Raw genomic sequence first — 27,677 nt, 5'->3', positions numbered from 1 at the left:
AGACCTTTCAAAAATTCATAAAACAGATTCCCTGTTTTAATGTCTGATGATTTCTCCCCACTTTCCCCATGTTTACTTGCCTCTTGCAAATCCCCTCTCTTTACCTTCTTCCTCTCTTCTCTGCTTTTCTGTTTTTTAAAAAAGATTTATTTATTTATTTGACAGAGGGAGAGATTGTGCCCCTGTGTGCAAGTGAGGGGAGGGGCAGAGGGAGAGGGAGAGAGACTCCTCAGACAGACTCCCCACTGAGCGTGGAGTCCTACTCCGGACTCCATCCCAAGACCCTGAGATCATGACTTGAGTCAAAATCAAGAGTCAGATGCTTAACCAACTGAGCCACCCGGGCACCACTCTGCTTTTCTGTTTATGAATAAACTTTTGAGAGGCTGTCCTCTGGAATCCAGGACCCCAGGATGGGCTGGACAGTCTACTAACAGGCTTCTGGGTGTCCATAAACCCTCTGAAAATGGGCACATCATTGTGGTATATACATATGTGAAGTTTTCTTGAGACAGTGCCTATAACTTTCATCAGACTCTCAAAGTAATTTGTGACCTGCACCCCCTCCTCAGCTAAATTAGGTCAAGAAACACTTTGTCTTTGGATCAAGTCTCTGTACCCTAGTCTGATTTTGATTCTTCATTAAGAAGTTAGACTGGAGAGGGGCGCCTGGGTGGCTCAGTTGGTTGAGTGTCTGCCTTGGGCTGAGGTCCTGATTCTGGAGTGGTGGGATAGAGCCTTGGGTCAGCAGGGAGCCTGCTTCTCCCTCTGCCTCTGCCTATCCCCCAGGCTTGTGTGAGCTCTCTCTCCCTCTGGCTCACTCTCTCTATCTCTCAAATAAATTTTAAAAGAAGAAAGAAGTTAGGAGAGAGATGTGTTGCTTTTCTAGGATTAGCAAGATAGGAAAACCCCCTAAACGTAATGTGATTAGATCATCGCATACTAACACCTGCAGTTCTGTTCTGTTAATGCATAGTAAATTGTGATGGCTGTATCATCTCTAATTCTTCACATTTGAGGATAATCTCGAGCGCATATTAAGTACATCTTTTCCCAGGTCACGGAACTGTCAGGTGAAACTCCGAGAGGCGAGACTGTCAAGATCACTGTCACTCTGACAAGGGAGCTGCCGGCCAGTTCCCCCGTGTGCACCCAGGTCTTCAATATCATCTTCAGAAAGTGAGGCGCCTCCCATGGCTCTCTAGTGGAGGCTAGCGATGCCGTTCAGTACAGGGCCTGGGTGTGACGAGTCGAGGCCATCTTGGGGGCCATGTGCCAGCAGCAGTGCCATTTCCCCATGCTTTCACAGAGTTGTGCAGTGATGGGCCCTGCAGTCCGTCACAGCCTCTCACTGGCTCCCACCTCATCATCCAGTACTCTCTGAGTTGGGATGAAGAACTCAAGGGTTGTGGTGTCTCAGTGGTAGCTGGTGACTCAGTGGGTTGGGGTGGGGTAGAGTGGGGGGGGCGGAGCTGCCTTTTCTTTTTCTTCTTTTTCTGTACCCTCTCCCACCCTCCGACCCAGACTGAAAAATCAGGTATGTCCGGGTCAGTCAGCTGAAAGATTTGTTATTCTCCTAGCATCACCAGCTGCTCTCTCCTCCTGCCCCCACCTCAGCCCCCTGCCACGTGGACCCCTGGGGCAGAAGGAAGGTTGTGACTACATTGTCCTGTGTCCTTCAAACTGATGGGAGAATCCCTTGCCTCAGTGTCATCTCGGGGGCTGTTGGGTGGAACTCCATAAAATGCAGATTTACTCGCCCCTCACTGGACCTAGTAAAGAGAATTTCAAGAGTGGGGCCTGAAATCTGCATTTTCAGCACACTTGCCAGATGACACATGGGAACACAGAGGCTTGTAAACCAGTATTTTCCACAGTACTCGTGTGGACCAGCAAGAAGAAACGTTCAAAAACCTTCGGCGCCAGCCCTTTGCTTAATAACAGCCTCTGGTCAGGAGGAGGACAGAGGAGTGTGGGTCTTGCTGGGTAGAACACATAAAAGGAATCCACCCCTACCCCCAGATATGTTATTTCTTAATTCTAGTCAGATGTCTTGCTAAGCAGCTGTGGGTCATAGTCAATATGATCAGACGTGGAGGCTGAGGCTTAGTGGCTCCTGCGGTGGCCACGTGTGTTTCCTGACTCGATACGCTCGCACTTCCCCCACGCAGCGGGCAGCCTCAGGTCGGTGATGCGTCCAGCTACAAGGGGCCAGGATTAGCTGCTGAAGAGGCGGCCGTGCTATGTGGGAGGCTTGAGTAGCCTCATTAGAAACAGCCTCCCCATCTCACAACGGGGAAGAGGCCAGAAGAACCTTCACACTTGGCTTGCCTCACCCCATCCATGCTAACCAGAATGTCAGCCACAGTCCTTTTGTTACCACGTATGTATCATCGCAGCTGATTGCAAACAGACAAAAATAATTTCAGTTGTATCGTTCTCAAATAGGAAGAAGCTATAGTTCTTATATGCACACTCACCTGTATATTTAGCATCTAAACCCTCCAGTGCTAGAAGAATGAGAGTTCTACAGTTTTGACATATTTTTATCATATGTTAGCATGGGGACAAACTTAGAATTATACTGTTATTAACTGATGTTGACCAAAGATTTAAAAAAAATGTATACTTGCAGGATCTTAAAAAAGTTGGCCATGTACCAAATCGGACGGAACTTCTATAAGCCTTCTGAGCCAGTGGAAATTCCCCAGCACAAGTAGGTTTATTTGTATTTTCTGTTACTCTGAAATTGTTATAATGTGAGGAACATAATTTACGATGCAACATTATACCACTATGCCTCCTACGAGAGACTCTGTGTTATGAAAAGTAATGGATTTTTTTAATTTTCAGGTTTTTTATTGAATGGAGAATGTCAGTGTGAAGCTAGCAGCCTGTTTTCTTCTATTAGTGAGCTAGATCATTATCACACATCCTAGAAGGAATTCAGAAACTGCCTTTTCTGTGTGTGACAAGTAATAATGAAGGCAGAATAAGTGGGATGATGTTATACCCACATAGCTGAAACTCTGTTTTCTTGCTGACAGGAAGTTAGCACAGCCAGGATGGGTGATGTTAGGTAAGCAGAGGCCAGATAAACAAGTCAGCTAAACTGAACTGAAATTTCCACTCTGACCGGGAAGCAGATGCTTCAGGGAAAGTCATCAGCTGTGTCTAGAATGGGTTGTTAGCTCCCCAAAATATGTGGTCAAGCTAAAGACAGAGAGGCAACTGGTAACCCAAAGACAGATATGTAAACAAAAGAAGGAGTGCATAAAAGATAGAAAATGAGGGGGGGGCTGTGTAGCCTTCTGCCAGGTAGGGGGAAAATGGTGGGGTTTGCATATGGTAAGTCAGTGTGTCACAGTGGGCTGTTGAAGCGTCTTGTCCATCCTCGTCCCTCATCCCCCAGCGTGGATGAGAAATTCTTGTGAGCTGGAGTTGGTGCCAGCAAATAGGCTTGTCCTAAAGGCTGGCTCAGTATCACTGTGAATGAAGTCCACAAAATAAACAATTAAAAAAAAATATTTGCCCTTTCTTTCGTGTCATATCTGTAAGTTTTTCTTATTCAGGACTTCAGTCCGTGAGAGCCCTAAATGTGGAAAGGGGCTGTAGCCTCTGCGACAGTTTCCCTTATGTGTTTGTACATATCACTTAGATGATTTCTCACTCTCATGAAGTCTCTACACTGTCTATACCGTTGAGTGTGTGTGCTTTTCCGAACGTAAAGGTTTTCATGCTGGGATAGCTCACTGTATAAACGTATCAATCCTACCGCTGTGATTCTCCACCAAGGGCAGTTTTGCCCCCCAGGGCACGTTTGGTAATGTCTGTGAGTATTTTTGTTTGTCACAGCTCGGAGGCTGCTACTGGCATCTAGGGGGTAGAGGCTGCCAGACATCCTACAAGGCACAGGATAGCTCCTAACAGAACAATCTGGTTCAAAATGTCCTTAGTGCCAAGGTGGAGACATGCTGCTCTGTGGGAATGCGTTTATCATAAATAAATGTTTAAAGACACTCCAGCTAGAAATAACTAAAGTTTTAATCAGCAACTGGAAGAAATCAGACTAAAGAAAAATTGTTTCATAAAATCTAAAAACTGAAATGTAAAATCAGCACTTAAAAATGATGATTGTTTTATGATATGACATTCAAAGTATTTATTTTTAAATATTTATTGACTTGAAGGTTGTCCCTTTGGCCTGGGTTTGCTATTTCTGTGTCACAGTTTGAAAGCAGTCTCCTATTTACTGCTGACGTGAGTTATAAAATACTCCGGAATGAGACTGTTCTAGAATTCATGACTCGTATCTACCAAGAGACTGATACGTCCTGCTTTACCCAGACGTGTGAAAAACAGCTGCTTGGGCTCATTGTCCTAACAAGGTAAAAGCCTGCATTTAAAAAACTTTTCCTTCCGTAGGGAATGAATTCTTTATGCTCTTTGGGAACAGGAAGAGCATCAGGGTGTGGCCCTGAGCTCAGATCTGACCAGTTTGCTCACCTGCTTAGACCTAGCCGTTCTCTGCTGACTGCAGTTCAGACTTCCTAGAGTGCCCTTCGGGGACCCTCCACCATCTGACACGGTCCTGCATTATCTCTTGCTGCACCCCTCCCCCACCCCCAGTAGTTTGTACTTTGCTGCTTTGGTGCCTCTGCCTGGATTTTCCACCCCGAATTTTGGCTTTTAAATTTCTACGTGGCAAAATCCAGTTCAAACCTTACTGGTTTCCTGAAGCCTTCTCCTGTCCTCTCAGTTGGAATTACTCAGTTCCTTCCTCTGTGCTGTTCTGGTAGCAGCATTGTTCACAGCCACCTCTCTATAGCCATTTTCTTTTGTTTTATTACATCACAGGAGAGCACATTAGGTCCAAGGCTCCTCTTATCTGTGAGAGTATGAGAGCTTTAAGGCTGAGACGTTTCCAGTCCTTATATATAATTTGCCTGCAGTGCACATTGAACTGAATTCAACACAAATTGGGTTACTTCCTGAGTGACCAGAAAGCTCACGGCGTACTGCTGTTTGTCCACAGATTGTTGCTAGCCTTCTCCTAATCTGCTTTGGAATTTCCACTTAAAGTTGTGTTTCTGGGTTATACAGCAGGGAGGTGGGACTGGTTGAATTCCGTCCTACCCGGGATGAGAAGGCCACCCTCTTATCCTCCTGTCCTGGTCATCATGAATTAGCATATCACACTGTTCCAAAGTAACCTTGCAAAGTACCCAGAGCCCAGGAGAAACCTGAGAAGGTTTCCATCCCAAGGCTGGGGCCGCATGTGAGGGTCCTGCAGGCCACACAGCGCTGCAGGGAAGATGGGGCTTTGAACGATTTTATCCAGCTGACTTTGCAGTTTCACGAAGGACCAGCCCTAGATGGTAGATTAAATGGGATACTCAGATTGCATGGTTGGTGCCTTCTTTGGGTGCTTTTCATTCATTCATTCATTCATTTTTTTTTTTTTAAGATTTACTTATTCATTAGAGAGAGAGTGAGGGGAGTGGGGGCGGGCAGAGGGAAATGGAGAGAGAGAATCTCCAAGCAGACTCTCCACTGAGCACAGAGCCTGATGTGGGGCTTGATCCCAGGACCCTGAGATCGTGACCTGAGCTGAAATCAAGAGGTGGACACCTAACCGACTGAACCACCCAGGCGCCCCTTGTTTGGGTGCTTGTTATCAGAAAAACTATCTGAAAGCCAAAAAACTCTGAATGACACCACAAGCTGATGGGAAAGTTTTGAGCAATGCTTCAGCCTTTGAACATATAAAAATAATTTATGTGAAGTTAGAGAGTCTCTCAGCGAGAAAGATTGTAGTCTAATGACTTTCTCACCAGTGTTGTTGGATTGTGGAGGTTTTCCTATATACTTAAGAGTTAATCAGTGCTCTTCTCAGGTAAAAGCTGATCATTAAAAAAAAATGACTATTCTTGTATTACTATTGTAATTTCTGAAATTCTGGAGTCTAATACTTTGAATTATAACTGTAGTGAAATAGCCACTTTGTTTTGTATGATGTGGGAAAAATGTTTAAAGATTCCTTGCATTTCCCAGATACAATAACAAAACCTATCGCATCGATGACATTGACTGGTCGGTGAAGCCCACGCATACTTTTCAGAAGCGGGACGGCACTGAGATCACCTACGTGGATTACTATAAACAGGTTGGACTTTTTTACTTTACTCTCATCTCCCTTCCTCTTAGCTTAGAGAAGTCTCCCTGTTCCTTTCCAAATTGAACAAGTCCCCCAAACTGTCAGGCTGAGTCTGTTTCTGACACCATTCTTCGGCTGTCCCTTCCCCTCCACCCCCACCTTCCCTGGCTTGGCTCAGACCCTCATCCGGTCTCCCATTGTCCTTCTTTCTGTAGTCTGAGGAATTTCCCTTCAAAGCGTATCTGATAATATCACTTCCCTGCTTAAAATATTTCTGCAGCTCTCTAGCGCTTTAGAAGCTGGATCTGAGCTCCCGGGCAGAGCCCCTCTATGATCTGGCCAGTCCCTGCCTCCAGAGCCTCCTCTCTTACCACTTTGGTTTCCTTTGCATGCTCTGCTGTGCTTACAGTTTGTGGTTCCTTTGGTCAGTTACTCCCCTGTGCATTCTCGTTCATGCTACTTCCTCTTCCTGGGCACCCCTTTGCAGCCAGCCAATCACTGACCACCTTACATCCTTGCCTCAGCTGTCAACTCTTAGGGGAGCCCCATGGCGCTCTCCCCAGGGGCCCCTTCCTGCATTTGGCGGCATCACATCATCACGGGCAGGATGTGAATGGTCTCATTTCCCTTCTGAACTTGGAACCTTTACTTCCGGATACCCAGGGCTAGCACAGTGCCTTGCACGTAGCAGGTACTCAAACATTGGCTGATGGGATCTCCTGCTGCCTCTGGGAGCTGGATTCACGACTGTCACCATGACCTCTGCCCCCACCTTCCATCTGCAGTTCCTTCCAGAGGCTCCTTCTCTTGAATGTACAATCATATTTCAGTCTCCAAAATCTCCCAGATGATTTCAAAAACAAAAACACGTAGCAAGAACTCTTCATTTCCACACCCTCCAGAAAAGCTTTTTTTTTTTTTTCTCCTTAGATGATTTCTTTGGAAGGTCATCACTAGGTCATCACCTCTTCTGTTCTTCCTCCCTGAAACCTCGGTAGTGTGGCATCCGGTCTGCTGCTATGGAAATAGCTCTCTGAAGGTCAGACTCAGCTACCGTTCTAAGGGGCTTTTGGTGGCACTTGACCCCAGTGACCCCACCCTCCTGGCTGGAATGGCTCTCTCCCTTGACTTGGGGGCTCACCCCTGGTGGCTCTCTGACAGATCCTGTTGTTCCAGTCAGCCTCCTTAGCTGGTTTCCCCTTCCTTTCCCCACATGTTAAATGCTATTATTCACCATGGCTCCCTCACATAGGATCCGATCTTCTTATCTTGAGACCTCTCACATGGAATATTTTTGCCCTGCCCTCGTTCCTAAGTTACATACTCACTTCCATTTTCAGACCACGTTTGCATGAATGATCTGCAGGCATCTCAGATGAACATCGTTCGTGCTGAATTTATTGTCTTTCCCACTCCCGCTTCTCCTTGGGAATTCAACCTCTTGCTTCCTTCCTCTTTTTTATCCTCACCCACTCATCACGTGTCACCAACATGAATCCTGCCTCCTTTGAGCTTGAGTTCTCCCTGGAGCCCACCCCCTTCCTCACCCTCTTACTGCCGCATGAATGTAGGACACCTCACAGATTCCCATCTGGGGGATTTTGGTCACCCCTTTATGGTGTCCTCACCCCTGCTCTGTCTTCACCATGACCCGTCATCCTCACTGCCACCAGAGGGATCCTTCTGAAATGTCACCCAGAAAGGTGGTTAAGAGCATTAGCTATGGAATAAGGTAGGCCTGACACTGGCTATGTGACCTTGAGCTAAGCACTAAACGTGGGGTGTCCTATGTAAAAGGGAGTCATTGATCTGCCTTCACGGGGCCGCACAAGCGTTGAGTGAGGTTCATGGAGGAGACCCTGCTCCTCTTTTCCCAGCCTCCCCTTCTTCATCTCTCACATCACACCCTTTGATCCTATCTCATCTTTTAGCCTCATCTCTCACCGCCTTGCCACCAGGGACCCCATGCCACTGTCCCTCCATCCACTCGCTGTTGCCAAGCATTTCTCAGCCTTTGCTCATGTTCGCTAGACATCTGCACAAATCCACCCTGCACCTTTCCCCTTCAGCACCAGCTAAAACCCTGACTTCGAAGTCAAATGTCACCTCGTAGGGGAAGTCCTCTCCGACTGTGCTTCCTGTCACATTCACAGAAGAGCTAGCCATTCTCTTCTCTGAGCACTTGGTCCACGCATCCCCCGTGGCTCTAGAATGTCTTCCTTGCAGAATGGGGATGGCGTTGGGCCAAGCCGTGATGAACAGTGCCTACCAAAGCATCCCGTGCATAATGTGCTGCAAGTGTTTGTTTATTGAACACCAAGTTTGTTGAACATTTGGGTTTCTTTCTTGCCTGAGTAAATGTGTTCTCTGAACAGGGGTATTTTTAGGACCTGTGACATTCTGAAAAGGGAATCGTGGTAAAATCCCACTCACTTTCTTTGTAATGAGTTGCAGTTCACTGCATATTTATTGTAATTAGGGAGAAAAAGAAAGAAATTGTGCCAATTCTAGGATGTCTTCCTCTCTGTCTCAGGGAAGGAACACTAAATTGCCGTGTAGTCAACTCTCACAGTGGACATCTTGACATTAGCCATTATATTTCCCTATTTTATCTTGTTTTTTGTTTTTTTTGTTTTTTGTTTTTTGTTTTTTAAAGATTTTATTTATTTATTCAACAGAGATAGAAACAGCCAGCGAGAGAGGGAACACAAGCAGGGGGAGTGGGAGAGGAAGAAGCAGGCTCATAGCGGAGGAGCCTGATGTGGGGCTCGATCCCACAACGCCGGGATCACGCCCTGAGCCGAAGGCAGACGCTTAACTGCTGTGCCACCCAGGCGCCCCTCCCTATTTTATCTTGTGAACAACATTTTCAAATGCTAAGAAAATTAGGGCAAGGGAGAGAGTAAAGTTTACTTTATAACACAGCTTGGGGAGCAGAAATCTTGGCTGTGTCCCATGCACATAAAATACCCTCTTCCTGGAACATGACCCAGCTTTGCTACCTGGCAATCTTCATACTCCCATATTTTCTTCAAGGTCCTCTTTTGGACTTTGCCTCCTTCATGAAGCCTTTCCTGGTTTACCAACCATAAATTGTTTCACTGCCACCACCATAGCCTCCCCCAGCCTTCCTCCCCAGGCACCCAGTACTGAATGGTGTAAGAAGCCGAGGTTCCCAAGTCTTACGGGATAAGTCCTGGCCATGCTAATTTCTAGTTATGGGACCTTGGGAAGTTGTTTAATTTCTCGTGGGTTTCCTCATTTGTGGAGGGGATGATGGTGGTACCTGACTCATAGGTGTGGTGTTAAGCTTGAATGAGGAAAAACACAAGTGCTTAGCCTATCATTATTGGTGCTTCTCGTCTACCTTGCTTCGTAGATAGTGCAGTTATGTGTAAGGTAGGGGCTGTGCCTCTCATCCTTGTGTCCACAGCAGTTCCTGGAGCACAGCAAGCATGAGATGTGTACTGAATTAATGAAATCATGTGTAAAACCTCTTCTTCTACGAAGACTTCCCCAAGCTTTTTAGCTGGAGCATAAGTGGCAATCAGCCCTTCAAATTGCAATTTCCTGAATTGCTTTTTGTTTTAATGACTGGAAGCCCTTATCGAATAGAGGAACCTCTCTCTTCTCGCTTCCTTAATTATAATTATTTATGTCAGCATCACATAGTGCCCAGACATTTTGTAAATTATAATTCCACTTGTTCTGTCATTAGTGTTGAGTCAATTATGCTGGAAATGGGTGTTAGTTGGGAACTTTGCTGTTGGAAAGTAAATGAACTTTTGGCAAGGTAAGAATGTTGAAATTCAAGCTTAGGAAGGGAAAGGGGGTGGGACAGGGATGAACAGTTGTGGAGGACTCATTATAAACCAGACACGGTGCTGACGGTTTATGTCAGAGGCCTCTGAGCTATTGTTCACCTCACTTCATACCTGAGGAAACGTAAGTAACTTCCCCAGGGTCACAGTCCAATGACACAGAAAAGCCAAGGATCAGATTTACATCCATCAGACTTCAGAGCTGCTTCCCTCATAGCAGCACACAATACTGGAAATTTGGGCAGTCATGCTTTTTTGGGAAATCTGGAGTTGAGTATAGGTATTTTCAGGATGAAGACTGATGTGCAGAGCAGGTCGGTCATGCATGGAGCAGGGGCCTCGGTCCTCAGTAGTGGAAATGCTGGCACTGACTCAGCTCCAGCGGGGCCACCCACATACAGAGCCGGCTGGTGGCGATTCGGACTCTGGGTGAAGCAAGGAAATCACTGTTTTTTTTTCCTTTTTAGAAAGTGTGGTATTATAAAGGCAAGTCATGAAAATCATAAAACTGATCCTGAGAGACAAAAGATGAGTCCTGGGAAGGGAGCAGAAATGAGTGGGTAGCCATAGAGATTGGTAGGGATTTTTTTTCTTTATTGAAAAGATTTGCTCATCTATTCATTTTGGAATTGTTTTTTTGCTTATAAGCAAGGATGCTCATTTTACAGTGTTTCCATATTAATTTCTCGCTCATTAATCTTGCGTTCTGTAGCAATATGATATTACTTTATCTGACCTGAACCAGCCAGTGCTCGTGAGTCTGCTGAAAAGCAAGAGAAATGACAACACAGAGGCTCGGGTGGCCCACCTGATCCCCGAGCTTTGCTTTCTAACAGGTAATGTGGATGCTTTACACACCATCAGTCAGGCTCTTGATCCCAGGCCCCCGACATTGGGCACTCGGCCGTGGGCAGAACCTCCCTGAGCTCGCGGGGTGCCAGAGCATTCATTTAACCCATGGACGGTGGGGCATTGAGTGATGTGTCTGACAGAGAAAGTGGGAAGATAAGAGTGCGCTTTGGGAATTGCATGGCACAGGAAGAGCTACATGTTTTCTTTATCTCATGTATTCCATTTGTTACTTCGACATAAAGTAGGACCCCAGAGATTTTCCTAAAACCGATATTCTCTTTTTTTTAATGTGCACTATTCACTTTATTATTTATGTATTTTAAACCACTTAATTGAGTGGTTTAATGATTGACAAGTTGAAAGCTGTACATGCACTTAGGGGAGACTGCGTGGCTCAGTCAGGGTTAAGCATCTGACTCATGTTCTCAGGGGTGTGAGTTTGAGCCCCGTGCTGGGCTCCACACTGTGTGTGAAGCCTACTGAGTAAAGAAAAAAAATCTCATAAAAGCTGTACATATTTAACGAACACAACTGGACGAGTTCGAGGTAAGTGTACGCTTAGAAAACCATCATCACCATCAAGGTCGTAGGCCTATCCTTCACCTTCCTAAGTTTCTTACTTCCCCAATTTTTATTCTTATTTTGACACACACTATTCTATGTAATCTTTATGAAAATCCCTATGATTTAGGTATAATTGTTATTATCTCCATTTTATAGTTGAGGGAGCCGAAGCTTGCAGCTTGCTCTTAGTCCTATGCCTTTTAATAGGCAGAATTTAGGATTTTTAAGAAAGATTTTATTTATTTGGAAGAGAGAATGAATGTGAGAGAGAGAGAAGGAGCAGGAGGTGGGGCAGGGGGAGAGGGAGAGTGATCGAGAGAGAGACATAAATGGGAGGGGGGCAGAGGGAGAGGGAGAAACAGACTCCCCACTGAGCAGGGAGCCCGATGTAGGGTTTTATCCTGGGACTCTGGGATCATGACCTGAGGTGAAGGCAGACAGTAACTGACTGAGCCACCCAGCACCTCAGAACTTAGGATTTTAACTTTTACCTGTCCAACTTCAGATCTTAATTTCTTTCTTATGATACTTCTCATCCCAGAATAAGCAAAGGGATTCTAGGGAGTCAATTGAGCTTGGAACCAGAAAACTTTACAATGGTGTTATCTAATTAGAGTGAGCTCAAAGGGAGCAGCCGAAGAACCATTTTGAGTTACTTTATTTGGGAGAGACTCTAGAGGTGCTAACAATTTAATAAGAGGTTAGCTCTCAAGGTTACACTTTTTTTTTTAAAGATTATTTATTTATTTATTTGAGAGACAGAGAGGGAACACAGAGGAAGAGGGAGAAGCAGACTCCCCGCTGAGCAGGGAGCCCGATGTGGGGGTTTGATCCCAGGACCCTGAGATCATGACCTGGGCTGAAGGCAGATGCTTAACTGACTGAGCCACCCAGGTGCCCAAAGGTTAAACTTTTCTAATCCAGGAATAGTTTACAGGTGGTAACACCATGTGTGCTGTTACCTCAGGGCCTTTGCATTAGCTGCTCCCTGTGCCTGAATATTCCCTCTTTAAAATTTATGTATTTATCTTTTTAATTCCAGTATAATTAACACTCAGTGTTACATCGGTTTCAGGTGTGCAATGGAGTGATTCAGCAATTCTGTCCAGGACTCAGGGCTCAGCATGAGTGTGCTCTTACTGTCCTTCACTGTGTCACCCATCCCCCTCACCCACCTCCCCTCTGGGAACCACCAGTTTGTTCTTTATATTTAGGAGTCTGTCCTTTTGTTTGTCTCTTTTTGTCTTTGTTTTTTGTTTTGTTTCTTAAATTCTACAGACAAGTGAAATCATATGGTATTTGTTTTTCTCAGTCTGACTTAATTCACTTGGCCTTATACCGTCTGGATCCATCCATGTTGTTACAGATGGCAATAGTTCATTCTTTTTTATGGCTGAGTAATATTCCATTGTGTGTGTGTGTGTGTGTGTGTGTGTGTGTGTGTGTGCGCCTACACACCACATCTTCTTTATTCATCTACTCATGGGCACTTGGGCTGCCTCCATACCTTAGCTACTGTAAGGAATGCTGCAGGAAACATAGGCTGCATGTATCTCTTTGGGTTAGTGTTTTCATTTTCTCTGGGTCGATACCTGGTAGTGGAATTTCGGGATCATATCAAACCAAGCTTCTCTCCAGTGTTTTTGAGCTTCACTAGAGTAGGAAACAATAGGACTTCGATTTTCTTCAGGTACATTGTTTGTGTGGTGCCAAAATGATCCTTGTTTTTTTTTTGGCATGAGTTCTAGAAGGTAATTCTCACTATACAGTTGATCAGAGTAACTGTCTCCAGCACTTTAATCATGTTCATTTGATTAGCAGGGTGGGACTAAGCAAGGAGGACTTCTACCTTTTACATTTTGTTATCAGTTACAATGTGTATATATTTATTTCGGAATTAGATAAATCAATAAGGATATAATTCTTGAAGGGAGGGATGTTCATTCTTAATGGTATTCTGATATTCTGGATCTGCACGGTCTCATACGGTAGCCACTGGCCATATGTGTTTATTGAGCCCTCGAAATGTGACTAGCCCAACAGAGGTGACAGCTGGAGACAGGCTGCGAGTATAAAATGCAGACTGGATTCCTAAGACTCAGTATGAAAAGAACAGGGAAAATAGCTCATTAACTTTTTAAATATGGATTATGTGTTGAAATGATAACATTTTGGATACATTGAATTAAGTAATATATACTATTTAAATAACTTCATGTTTCTTTTTGGCTTTTTAAAAAAAGATCTATTTATTTTAGAGAAAGACAGAGAGAGCAGGGTGAGGGGCAAAGGTAGAGGAAGAGGGTCTCAAGCAGACTCCACAGAGAGCTGGACGCAGGGCTCCCTCTCACGACCCTGAGATCATGACCTGAGCCAAAATCAAGAGTTGGATGCTCAGTTGACTGAGACACCTAGGAGCCCCTCTTTTTGGCTTTTATAAATGTGGTTGCTAGAAAATTTAGAATGACGCAGGGGCTTGCGTTTTTCTGGGACAATGCTATCCATATGCTAGATCCGAGTCCATTTAGGTGCAAAGCCTAAAACCTGCCTGAGCTGGGCTGGGTTACATTGCACACTGTTCATTTTTCCCTTTGTTTTCATTTCCATGAATAGGACTGACCCGCCAGGCAACCTCTGATTTCCAGCTGATGAAGGCGGTGGCTGAGGAAACGCGTCTCAGCCCTTTGGGAAGGCAGCAGCACCTGGCCAGGCTTGCTGACGACATTCAGAGGTACTGGGCCGCTTTGCGGGGGCCACAGTGTATCCTGCCTAAGGCCTGGCTTATGGAATCGGATGGTCTAGAAAACCTTTCGTTCCTTGGAATGTCTCTGTACAATTGACTCAGAGCAAGGTCCTTTTGGGTTGTGTGGTCCACAGGCCTCGAGACTACAGATGGCGGGGAGGTGGTTGGAGCCCACGCTGGCCGAAGTCCCATCTGGCCTCAACGAGCTGACCCTCCTCTCCTCTGTTTCATACACGGAGGTTTTGGGTAAACATTTGAATGAAGAGCTGCATTTTTTAATGCAGCTGTTAGAAAATTTAAAAATTACATATGTAAGTTGCTTTATATTTCTGTTGGACAACATGGTAGCATGGTCTTTTTTCTTTAAAGATAAATTTGGAGGACACATTTGGAAACTTACATAAACAGAAGGAATGTGTGTGTATGTACCCTCAGTAAATATTTGTTTCATGCATGAATGAATCATAATTGAATGGTGTATATTGTCTCAGATATTTTCAAATGCATATAATCATGTTCTTTTTAGGAAAATGGCATAGTACTGTACATCATGGTTGGAAACTTGCTTTTTCTTGAACATTTCCATATGGTAAATGTGCGTCTCTGTTATGCTTGTGGTCTCATAGTTTTCCATTTTATGGCTACAGTTTTATGCCATTTATCCTGGACATCCCCCAGACTTACGCCTACTCGAGACGTTTCCGTTTCTCTCCCCTTATCCCGGACTGTGCATGACTCTTCCTGACACCTTTCCTGGCCGCCTCTCAGGAATCCCATTAACTTCAACCCAGTTTCCTGACTGCTGATCACTTCACCCATCTCATCTTGAGCAGATAGTATCTGAAGCAAAATAATTAATTCAAAGTATTCCGTGTGACGAGACCAGACATAGCATTACTAGGTGGAAATAATGAGCTGTTGCAAAGAGTCTGTGTAGAGAGGTTTGAGCTCCCCTAATGAGAGAGGGAAGCTTTACGAGGTAAACACGAGTCTCCTTGGTCTCTCTAGTGAGTGCCTGGCTCCCCGGGAGTCGGCTACCGTAACGGAGGCCAGGAGGCAAAGTCGACATGCGTGCTCCCCTGAAGGGACTTAGAGCTTACTAGAGATGACCATATATCCTAGTCCAATGAGGTTACGCGCCAACTATGATTAAGGTTTACTAAGCTATAAACTTACAGTACCACACCAACATAAAACAGTGATTATTGCTGATACTACTGTTCTTCTCATGATCTTGCTCCTGCCGTCTAGCCTGTCAACCTCCTGAGGCCCACGTCCGTATGTCCCCTTCCTTTGTCATCTTTCATCCACTCCTAAGCCAACTAATTCAGATACTCCCAGAAGACATCTCCACATAGAGCCTCCATAATGTCTCTCTATTAACACGTTTATTATCCGGGAAAATGTCTCACATTTATTGAGCCCATAGCATATGCCAGGCTCTGTGGTAGCACTTTCCATGTCAGCTTAATCTTTACACCAACCCTCTGAAGTCACTAGGCTTATTATCCCTACATTTTGCCAAAAAGGAATCTGTAGCTTTAGAAGATTGAGTCTTGCTCGAGGTCCCATATTATGAAATGTCAGCAATAGGAGTTAAACCCCGGTCTGTCTGGGTCGCAGGCCCATTTTGCTGACCAGGATGCCACACTGGAAACCTTCTCCATCTCTGCGTGTCCCAAAAGAGTTCAGTTGTTCCATCATTCGTTCGAGCAGGGGGCAAAGTGGTGAGTAGAAATAGAAGTCAGGAATCCTAAAAAAATTAATTAGCCTCTGAATAATTCAGTAAGTTATAATTCTCTCTCTAATGATTAAAAGTCTTTAGAAAATAGCTAATGATTTCAAACTCAACTCTATCAACAGAAACAAGGATGCTCGTTTTGAGCTGGAGACTTGGGGGCTGCATTTTGGATGCCAGATGTCTCTGACTGGGAGGGTTTTGCCTTCAGAAAAAATATTAATGCAAGACCATGTAGTAAGTGCATTTAAAAGTATTTGCTTGAATATGTGTAAGTTTGATCATCTGCAAGAGTGGCTCGTGGACTAGTAATAGTCATTTGGTTTCTCCATGTCCATGTGCTCCCTTTGTCCTAAACCTTGGGGTCCCCTCTGTCTCCCTTTACAATCTGAGCGTACTCGTGAGAAATCGGCAGTACCCACTGGACATGATTCAGGTCAGTGTGGTTTGGTTTCTCATTTAAAGACACATTAGAAAAATGGTATTTCAAGCTATGACAATTAAAACATGCCCACCTATTATTAGGTGTTGTAGTACCCTGTGTCCCCCCCCCCCGCCAAAATCCATAGTACTTGAGAAAGTGTTTTAACTGGTGAGAGTTAATTCCAATAGACTACGTTTCCTGATACCAGGGTTCTTTCTTTTCCCTCAAAGTAAAATGCTGCTCGGTTGGCATGAACATGAAGGAAAGTGCCCAGAGCCCATGCCCAGCCCCAGCAGTTAGGAAGAGAGGGAGAGGCATTCTGAAACCTGAAGAGACACCTTTCTTTAAGGCTTCACTTGAAGAAATTAGCCTATTTTATGCAAAAATGGTGCATTTTCTTTCTACTTTCCCCTCTGTTTATGCCATTTTTAAAGCCAATTACATACTTCATTTTTAAAGTCCCTCTTCTCTTTTTTTTTTTTAAAGATTTTATTTATTTATTTGACAGAGATAGAGAGCCAGCAAGAGAGGGAACACAAGCAGGGGGAGCGGGAGAGGAAGAAGCAGGCTCATAGGGAGGAGCCTGATGTGGGGCTCGATCCCATAACGCCGGGATCACGCCCTGAGCCAAAGGCAGACGCTTAACCGCTTTGCCACCCCGGCACCCCTAAAGTCCCTCTTCTTATCTTTCTCTGTTATAATAAGCTGAGATGTCTAAACGAATGTAACTGAGCAACCGAAGTTTCGTGCTGGTCGCATGGGAATTTTTCATCATTTCCTTTCTGTAATCTCTGCAAGTTACCAAAACCTTCACTGGAGAAGCTGAGGAAAAACTACTTTTAAAAACAAGACAGAACCAAAGTTTGTAAAGTACCAAAAAGTAGGCCCCCATTAAGATTTTGGTCAGGAGTCAGTAAAGAGAAGCTCTGTTTCGGTTCCACATATGAAGCAGGATTTAAGTATTTAATGTGATCTGTCTCATCATCTCTGTAAACAAAATCATATTTCTCAGAGCTTTTTTGTTGCATTTCTTTAGCATGGAAACAGGCCTCCTTAGGAGAAGGGGCACTAAAATGGGAGAACCCACCCCCTAGAGGTGGTGATGTCCCCCGAGAGTTGGCAGTGTCATGGGCTTCTGGACCAATGCTTGCTTTTCTGAATTGGGTTCTAGGAACTGAGTAGACTAAAGGTTCACAGGCCTCAGAGTGTCTTGGGCAGTTGTCCTGGGTCTTCCGCCAGCCCATAACATGTAGGAGTGTAGGTGAGAGGGCCTTGGCTCTCCTCATACTGGTGGTAATGGAAAGAATGAGCTGTGACTCCGTTGATGGAGGGCTAAACTTTCTCCTTCTTTTGTTAAGGTTGCCTCCGGGAGCTGAGTCCCTGCCGGGCCACCTAATGGCAGGGCATTATGAGTGTGCCTGTGGTTGGATTTCAGAGTTTGGTGGAAAGTATAGTGTTCCTGATCGTAACGTCAGGAAGACCAATCTCAATCTGTCCCTGGCGCCAAGTGACTCCATAATGTCTCTCAGCCTCAGCTTTGGAGTCTGTAAAACAAGGGGATTATAATACTTCTTAAACGTTCATGTGCTGATCAGTGACTGGAAACGTGGTAACATGTAGATTCCGATTCAGTGGGTCTGGGATGGGGCCCAGGGCTCTGCGTTCCTAACAAGCTCTCAGTAGAAGGCCATGCTGAGTAGCAGGGGATTAGTTAGAATTTTCAATGCTAACAGTGGCTCTTCCCGGCTCACTATTCCCAAGACATTTCCATTCAATTCTGGTCCGTTGATATAAGCAGAAGGCTAGTAACCAATCTAAAGTCTCCCCCTTTAGTGCAGGGAGCTTAGTTTTCCTGGTCACTTGGGGGAAGGACCGTCCAAGAGGGAGAAAGAAGCTTGTGCCCTGGCCTCATCTTTGCCCCCACACAGAGCTACTCCTGGCATAATGTATGCTCTTCACTGCCCTGCAGCATTTGTGAGTTGTAGTTGGACGTCCTGGAGTATCAGTAGTCAGCCTTTTCTCTTTCCGATAGCTTATGCCTACAGAGACGGAGTTAGCCCACTTGCCTGAGGCTTTCGTATTAAAGGTCATCGATTTTAGAGCTGGAAGGGAACCTAGAGATCTTTGCACACAGCAGTGGCCCACGAGGTAAAGGGATTGCCCAGCCATCTACAGCCAGGGAGTGGCTGCCCCACGGTGAGGCTCGGATGCCTCCCCTTCCCGGAAGCCCATGTATCCAGTCCCGATGTGCGGTTCTGGATCAGTGTTTTAAGTCTGTGAATAGCGAACTGTACTAAGTAGTTCTCTTATGACAAATGTGGACCATCTTGGCACAATCTTTGTTTAACTGCTCTCTGAATACATGTGTTCAACCCCTCCATGACCATTATTTTTCCCAGTGTCAGCCTGCATCTGCTGCCGAGTGGTCCAAGGACATGCGGAATTGCAAGATTTTAAGTGCACGGTCTTTGACTAAATGGTTGATTGTATGCAGCCACAGAGATGAAAATGTGACCGAGGACTTTCTGCACTGCTTGAGAAGAGCTGGAAGTGCCGTGGGATTTAATGTGGACTACCCCAAAATGTGAGAATACACAGAAAATCATCCCAGCTGTTTTCATCTATTAATTTGGTTTGGTTAGAAGATCGGAAACGATGGCTGATGTAGCTGCAAAAGCTTTGTCTTCGTAAAGTTTCCTAATATAAAGCACCAAGAAAATAGTTATAAGTAGATAGATTTTTGCAGTGACTGAAGTTTTATACAGTTAAAATATATTTTATGTTGGTCTTTGTAAAACTGTTTTCACAGTTCTTTAGGCAATACTCTCATTACCCTCAAGATCTTTTCAGTACTATTTGGGCCATAAATCCTTAATAAATCCATTAACTTTTTTCCCTTAATTCTTTCATAGCAGCTCTTTATAAAACTTAACAGGAAACAGGGATATTGAAAAATATAGACGTTGCATTTCCTGACTTATTTGATAGATTTTATGCTTTAAAATTTAATATAAAAAGAGGGGTGCCTGGTGCCTGGGTGGTACAGTTGGTTAAGTGTCTGACTCTTGGTTTCAGTTCAGGTCGTGATCTCAGGGTCGTGAGATCAAGCCCCGCATTGGGCTCTGCACTGGGCATGGAGCCTGCTTGAGTTTGTCTCCCTCTCCCTCTGCCCCTCCACCCCAGTAACACTTTCTTTTAAATAAAGAAGATTTTAAAAAAATTTAATGTAAAAATAGATCTTAAATAAACTTTTCTGATTCTGTTCCTATAGTATAAGATTATATTTAGTTTTCTGAGGAAACCAAGGACACTTAGTCTTTGTACATTTATTGAGTGTCTACTTTATACTAGATGCTCTGCCATTTGCTGGGGATGAGAAAGACAAGTAAATTGCTTTCAGTTTAGTAAGGGGTCCCTACATAGTCACTCAAAATTGGGTATTGTTTGCTTTAGAAAAGCAATAAAATTGGTCATGCCTTATTTTATTGAGCTTGATAGATTTAAAAAGGAGGGATGCATACTTCTTTTTGTTGCTGTTATAGTGGAGGGGCAAATGTCCTAATTGGCAAGGTGGGAAGTTATTCTTTAAACACGTGGTTACTAATTAATTACATCAGCAGTACAAGCATTGTTGAAAACCAGAGATGTCCCCAAAGTCTCATTTGACGCCGCAGTTTAGAATGCTCCTCTTATCACATCTGTTAACAAATCGCCTGGTTTCAGTTTCACCTGCTCTCATTTCTCTTAACCCAGGAGCTAAAAAAGCAGGGAAAGATGAATGAAAGAAGCCCAGTCACAGACCCTGGGATGACAGCACAGGCTCCTTCTTACGTGAATTCCACACACAAGCCGGTGCTGCGTTCTGTTCTTAGCTTGTTTTATTTGAAAGCCCATATTTCATTCCATCCTTTATCTTTCCCATGAAGTATCCATTTACCTACATTTATTTATTTATTTATTTATTTATTTATTTAAGGAGGGGTGAGAGAGTGGGGAGGGAGAGGTGGAGAGAGGGAGAGGGAGACTCTTAAGCAGGCTCTTTGCTCAGCGCAGAGCCCAATGAGGGGCTCCATCTCATGACCCGGAGATCATGACCTGAGTTGAAATCAAGAGCCGGTGTTTGAGCCACGCAGGTGCCCCTTACCTGTTGGATTTATATCTGAAACATTTGCCTGATGAGTTTGGAAAGAATGGACAGCAAGATGGCTACTGAGTCTGCATGCAAGACATTGATTTGGCAAAGTCAGAACCATTCAGCTGTTTTACCAGAGCTGCGGGACATTCCTGAAGCTCAAAATCAGTGGGCAGGGAACAGTGGTCCTGCCACCTGCTGGGCAAGTTTTAAAAGGCCACTGGGCATTAGGACAGTCCCATCGTATACCCCTCTCAGAAGCTGATTCTACATAAAGAAACCCTATCTATGAAGTCTTCTGTGTGGGAATTATTTCATAGCGTCTGGCCCCTAACATAATGGAAGCACAGATCAGATAAGTACTTGCAGACTGATACAAACTAAATATTCCAGGCTCCAAACAAGCCGTCGTAGGGGAAAAAAAATCTTTTAGTCTGAACCATTCAGATTAGCTGAATAGCCTGGTCTCATTCATCTGATGATTTCTGAGACTTTTAAATTTCTTATGGAGATTCAGTAGTAGAGAAATCTTTTTTTTTTTAAGATTTTATTTATTTATTTGACAGAGATAGAGACAGCCAGCGAGAGAGGGAACACAAGCAGGGGGAGTGGGAGAGGAAGAAGCAGGCTCATAGCGGAGGAGCCTGACGTGGGGCTCAATCCCATAACGCCGGGATCACGCCCTGAGCCGAAGGCAGACACTTAACCGCTGTGCCACCCAGGCGCCCCAGTAGTAGAGAAATCTTAATCCCAGTTTAACTCAAACCAGTTTCAGATGCTTGGTTATTGAGACTTCTGATTTCAAAATTTCACTTTCAACCTCATTTTGAACAACAGAATTATTAATTGTAGGGATTATATACAGTTGAGGAAATTGCATTTACCACCAAACTGTTTTTAAGCTAATAAAAATGATTATTAAGTGTTTTGGTGTATCTTGTAGTGGGGTTATAAAAATCTGTATTATTTTTAACTCTATATGATTATGTGTTACTAAAAAGGGAATTATATAGCCTCAAAATTTATCTTTTTATGTAGCATGAAAGTACAAGAAAATCCAGCTGCATTCCTCAGCGTTCTACAGAAACATGTGGATCCTCACGTTCAGTTGGTAAGTATAGGATAATTTTCGTGTTGATGTATAATTTTTGTTTTTTCTTTGTATCTAACAATCTTCTTTCCTTGGAAGAAGGAATGTGAACATATTCTTCCACGATATGTTTGCAAATGGCTGAGCATTTCCCCAAGAACCCAGAAAAGTATTAATCTTAGTATTTTAATCAATATTTTATTTCCTTTTCATATTTCTAATATAAATTGTTAAATACTTGTTTTTACTCCCATCTCATCCTCTTGGATGTCTACATATTTTTAACTTGCTGGGAGGGGGTCACCTTTTATTTAAAATTTAAGATAAAGTGACTCCCATTGTATCCCATAAATGCTGGGTCTCCCAGTGTTTCAGTGGGTTCTTGGAGGGTTTGGGTTTTTCCATGCCACCTGTGGCTGCTTCCTCTGGATTCCCCCCCCTCCTTTTGCAAGTGCCGTTCCCCCTGCACTGCGTCAGCCCCTACAGCTGCCTCATTTCCCAAAGCATCGCGCATGTGTGCAGGTGTAGCTGACTTTGAGGAGGGTTTGGGGTCAAGGCATGGTTACAGCACACCCCAACATTGTAGGCAAGTTAAAACTGACATCCTTGTTCTTAAAAATCTCTCAGCCATTCCTATTTCTTGGAAATGCTTCCTCTTCTCCCAGGCCCAGCCCCTCACTGGGCCACAGTGTCTTACCTCCCTAGCGCATGTGTCCGGACTCCCAGCATGCCTCTCTGCATCTCCTGCAAAGCAGCTTAGCCGTGTCTCTCTTTTAGTCAGACACAAAAAAAGGCACTTAAGGATGATATATTGAACAAAGGGAATTCTAACCCTAAGAGCACTTTTTTTCTTGAAAATAAAATAAAACTTAGCAGAAAGATCGCAAGAATAGTGCAAAGAACTCCCATACACGTGTCACCCAGATTCTCCAGTTGTTGACACTTTATCATATTTGCTTATCGTTTCCTTTTTTATCTATCTATCATCTATCTATCTATCTATCTATCTATCTATCATCTATCAATCATCTTTTTTCCTGAACCTTTTGAGAGTAGGTTACAGATATGACTCCCCATTGCCCTTTAATTCTTTAGTGCATATTCTCTACAAAGTCACTCTCCTGCAGAACCATAGGACAACCATCAAAATCAGGAAACAGTAAGACCAGCTAATCCGCAGACTCCATTCATATTTCTCCATTTGTCCTCAAAAACGTCCTCTCTAGTAAAAGGATCCAATGCATTGCACTTAGTTATCCTGTCTCTTTAGATCCTCCTTCAATCTGGAACAGTTCCATAATTTTTGATGACCTTCCAATTTTGAAGAATATAGATCAGTTATTTTATATAATGTCCCTCTGTTTGGGTTTGTCTGATGTTTCCTTATAATTCAATTCAGGTTATGCACTTTTGGTAGGAGTATCACAGCAATGATCCTGTTTTCTTAATATGTCCTACCAGGAGGTACCCCATGAATTAAGGTGGTATCTGTCAAGTTTCTCTGTTGTACAGAAGAGTTTACTCTTCTCTTTGTAATTAATCACATGTTTTTGTTTTTTTGCAGAGAGATACTTTAAGACTATGTAAATATCCTGTTTCTCATCAAACTTTTACCTACTAGTTTTAGAATCCATTGATAATTCTTATCTGAACCCATTATTACTATGGCGATTGCCAAATGGTGGCCTTCTAATTTCATACATTTAGTATGTAACATTGTATTTCCTTCTACATTCAGTAGGTAGTGTTATAAGGGAAAGCTTCCTCTTCTCCCCATTTCTTTGTTCATTTATATCACTATGGATTCATGGTTTCCTATTTTATTTACCAGCTTATAGTCTATTACTACTGTTATTTATTTTGATGCCCCAGTTGTTACTGATTTTGTTAGTGGGAGACCCATTCAGGTTGGCTTCTGTGTCTCTTTGACATGTCCCCATCTTTTCTGGGACACTTCCTTACTGTCTGGCACAGTAAGGTATTCCAAGTTAATCTTGAAGTTTTGCTGCCCAGTTCTGGAATTAGATATTTCTCCAACGAGCTGTGATGCCTTTGGATAGAGACCAGTATTTAGAAATCAAAATCTGGGCAACTGGGCGTGCTAATTTGTTACTGGGGTGTCACTTCTCCCCGGCTTTTTCAATGGGCAAAGCTAGGAATATGTGTAGCATGCGTCTACATATATGTACTCATATACAGTTGACCCTTGAACAATGTGGGGGTTAGGGGTACAGTCCCCTGCACAGCCAAAAATCTCTGCATGACTTTTAACTCCCACCAAATTTAATTCCTATAGCCTACTGTTGACTGGAAGCCTTGTAACACAATTAATACATATTTTGTTTTGTATATATGACATATACTGTATTCTTATAATAAAGTAAGCTAGAGAAAAGAAAATGCTATTAAAATCGTAAGGAAGAGAAGGTACGTTTACGGTACTGGACTATATAAAAAATCTGCATACAAATGGGCTTGCACAGTTTAAACCTGTGGTGTTCAAGGGTCAACTGTATATACACACACACTTACATCTATGTTATTACCATTTGTGTCTATGTGTATGTTCAACACGCGGTCACACCTCCAGTTCGAGTCCTGCAGCACAGGGAAGTGGTCCCCACGTCCATATTTGTACCTCCCTTCTCTGATGGGGAAACATGGCTCCTGGTATTCACATATCGCCTACACTTCCATCCCCTCATACACAGCCAATCTCACTTGTCTTCTTTTGGCCCCAGTCCCGTTGGACAACTGCCTTGTTCTGTCACCTACCTTTCTTGGCCCCAAATTCATAGGATGGAAGGAAGGAAGACTCCTAAGAGGATTTTGCTGACAAATGTATTTCCCTATTTTATATAATTAAGTGTACATAATTTTAGCCCTTGATATGATATTTTGAACAGATCTATAGGTGAAAAATCACTTTGTTTGTCCTTTGCGAATCATGACAATGCCTATCTTTTCTATAATGTGGCGGTTTTGAAGGTAAGGCATACAAGATGGAAAGGAGATCCAGGTAGGCCAGGAGAGGCCCTTCAGAGAGAAACACCAGATAAGAGACAGGGGCAGTGACAGAGATGGCAGAATTTAAAAATACCCACCTGAAACTTCTATCTCCTTATGCCCCCTCCAATATCCCTACTCTTAAGTCACAGTAAACAAACAAAAAATTGTTGTTTGTTTCTTTTATTTTGGTTGTCTAGTACCTAGTGGGGAAAAGGCCACCGTGTAAGCTAGTCCTCCACCTGACCGTGTGGGTGAGGCTGGGGGAGGAGACGGTGGGGACGAGAGCTGGAGAGCCACAGCAAAGGGCAGGGAGGGGGCTGGAGAGGGGCTATGTTAGGAGGGAATCTGGGGAGCCTAACAGAAGCAAATCAGAAGAGATGTGAGGCAGGGATGGGTAGCTTTGGGATGGGACTGCAGAGCGGGATGCTGGTAAAAGGGCATTTCAAATGACATTGATTGTCAGCAGTTAAGGGCCATTTAAGACAACTTCAGGCATGTTAATATTTGCTTCTTCAGAACTCAGTGGCAAGAGATTATTTGGAGAATCCATGTGTTCATTTTTTTTGTTTGTTTGTTTTTTGGAGAGAGAGAAAGAGAGCTTGCCCACGTGAAAAGGTTGATGGGAAGGGCAGAGGAAGAGGGAGAGAGAGAATCTTAAGCAGGCTCCACACCCAGCACGGAGCCTGACTTGGGGCTCCATCCCACAATCCTGAGATCATGACCCGAGCCGAAATCAAGAGTCGGGAGCTTCACCAACGAGCCACCCAGGCATAAAGCTGCTCGGTTTCTGTAAAGCTGCTTCTAAGCATAAGTAAATTGACTTTTTTCTTCCTTTTCTTATTTTGTCTCTTAGGTAATGTGCATCCTGCCTTCCAATCAGAAGAGCTACTACGATTGCATTAAAAAATACCTGAGCTGCGTCTTCCCGGTGCCGAGCCAGTGCGTGCTCGCTCGGACCTTGACCAGGCAGGGAATGATGATGAGCATTGCCACCAAGATCGCCATGCAGATGGCCTGTAAACTCGGAGGCGAACTGTGGGCCGTCGAGATCCCTGTGAGCAGGCTGTCACTCCTTCCCTTTTAGCAATCAATCACTCCTTTTATTAGTTTAAAAATGAAATCGAAGTGGTAGATATTTTCACATGATCCCAGAAGTGTTTTGTTTGTTGGGTCTGTTGTCTGTCTGTCGGCTCTGGGTTCCGGCATGACTCAGGACACCATCCGGGAGCTTCGGGTGAGCTGTTAACAGAATCCTGCATGACCGAGGCTCTGGGTTGGCAGAGACTTGGAGGGACTCGATCTGGAGCCTCCCGGCTACTACGGGCAATCTGTGCTCCGCGCTCTCTTTCATCAACTTTCAGCAGCTGCTGGCCCTCAGAGGAGCTCTGCACCCTGGAGGGGCCTCCGCAGGGCTCGGGCAGCTGGCAGAGCTCTGATCTTGAGCTGTGGTGGGAACTGAGAAAGTCCTCTTCTCTTTCCTGAACTATTGGCCACTGTGGAAGGAGGGGAGGGGGGTGATGGGAAGTGAGGGAATGTTGTCCATTCCTTTACATTTCCATAAGCAGGGATGCAAAAGGGGGTGCAAAGCCAGTGAGCGATGAGGGTCCGCTAGGCATCTGAAGAATGGGGAATGGACTTCCTCTTCAGATCCCTGCAGCTGAGGCCCGGATAAATGACTGACCACTCGCCGGCAACCTCTCAAGCCACCAGTGGCACTTGTCCATCTCCACAAAGGATGGTAGCCCCTAGAGTGAGGCTCTGAAGCAAAGTCTGTGCCAGGCCATTCCTCCATCTTTAAGTCTCTTTGGTTTCTTTTTTTTTTTTTTTAATTTTTTTTTATTATATTATGTTAGTCACCATACAGTACATCCCTGGTTTCTGTTGCAAGGGTTGATGATTCATTAGTTGCGTATAACACCCAGTGCACCATGCAATATGTGCCCTCCTTACTACCCATCACCAGTCTATCCCCATTCCTCCACCCCCCTCCCCTCTGAAGCCCTCACTTTATTTCTCAGATTCCATAGTCTCCCATGCTTCACTCCCCCTTCTGATTACCCCCCTTTCTTTATCCCTTTCTTCCCCTACCGATCTTCCTAGTTCTTATGTTCCATAGATGAGAGAAATCATATGATAATTGTGTTTCTCTGCTTGACTTATTTCACTTAGCATTATCTCCTCCAGTGCCGTCCATGTTGCAGCGAATGTTGAGAACTCGTTCTTTCTGATAGCTGAGTAATATTCCATTGTATATATGGACCACAGCTTCTTAATCCAGTCATCTGTTGAAGAGCATCTCGGTTCCTTCCATGATTTAGCTATTGTGGATAATGCTGCTATGAACATTGGGGTGCATATGGCCCTTCTGNTTTACTACGTCTGTATCTTTGGGGTAAACACCCAGTAGTGCGATGGCTGGGTCATAGGGTAGCTCAATTTTTAACTTTTTAAGGGACCTCCACACTGTTTTCCAGAGTGGCTGCACCAACCTGCATTCCCACCAACAGTGTAGGAGGGATCCTCTTTCTCCACATCCTCTCCAGCAATTGCTGTTTCCTGCCTTGTTGATTTTTGCCATTCTAACTGGTATAAGGTGGTATTTCAGTGTGGTTTTGATTTGAATTTCCCTGATGGCTAATGATTTTGAACATTTTTTCATGTGTCTGTTAGCCATTTGTATGTCATCATCGGAAAAGTGTTCATATCTTCTGCCCATTTTTTGATTTGTTTCTTGTGTATTGAGTTTGAGAAGTTCTTTGTAGATCTTGGATACCAGTCTTTTATCTGTAGTTTCATTTGCAAACATATTCTCCCATTCCGTGGGCTGCCTCTTAGTCGGAAGATAAACAGAAGGGGGAGGGAGCCGCCGTGTTCGGGCGCCGGGAAGCGGTAGTCACCTGCACGGGGGAGCGGGTGGACTTGCAGACGGCACCCGAGAGAAAACAGACTGGGACCGTGAGCGGGGAGCACGTGCCACCAGACTTCTCACAAACTCCTGTGCGCTCACTGGATCCAGACTGAGACTGGGAGCTCCGGGAGCACGCGCAGGGCAGCTGGCGGCTGGCGGTGTTAGAAACACAAAGGACAGGGGCGCCTGGGTGGCACAGCGGTTAAGCGTCTGCCTTCGGCTCAGGGCGTGATCCCGGC

General features: G+C 44.4%; 1 protein-coding gene across 1 annotated transcript in view; it reads left to right on the top strand.

Moving 5' to 3' along the window:
- PIWIL4 (piwi like RNA-mediated gene silencing 4) overlaps positions 1–27,677 on the top strand; it is a 46,734-nt gene that overhangs the window by 10,440 nt on the left and 8,617 nt on the right. Inside the window, exons 5-14 of the mRNA XM_034666149.1 lie at positions 1,058–1,179; positions 2,636–2,716; positions 4,191–4,388; positions 6,055–6,166; positions 10,691–10,814; positions 14,008–14,125; positions 16,001–16,112; positions 18,699–18,883; positions 21,470–21,542; positions 25,384–25,584. Of these exons, the coding sequence (XP_034522040.1) occupies positions 1,058–1,179; positions 2,636–2,716; positions 4,191–4,388; positions 6,055–6,166; positions 10,691–10,814; positions 14,008–14,125; positions 16,001–16,112; positions 18,699–18,883; positions 21,470–21,542; positions 25,384–25,584 (1,326 nt within the window). The remainder of the gene's footprint in view (positions 1–1,057; positions 1,180–2,635; positions 2,717–4,190; positions 4,389–6,054; positions 6,167–10,690; positions 10,815–14,007; positions 14,126–16,000; positions 16,113–18,698; positions 18,884–21,469; positions 21,543–25,383; positions 25,585–27,677) is intronic.

Source organism: Ailuropoda melanoleuca, chromosome 8 (genome assembly GCF_002007445.2).
Source record: "Ailuropoda melanoleuca isolate Jingjing chromosome 8, ASM200744v2, whole genome shotgun sequence".
NCBI classification, from domain to species: Eukaryota; Metazoa; Chordata; class Mammalia; order Carnivora; family Ursidae; genus Ailuropoda; species Ailuropoda melanoleuca.
Note: the sequence above shows the minus strand (reverse complement) of the source record. Positions and strands in the feature narration are given on the sequence as shown.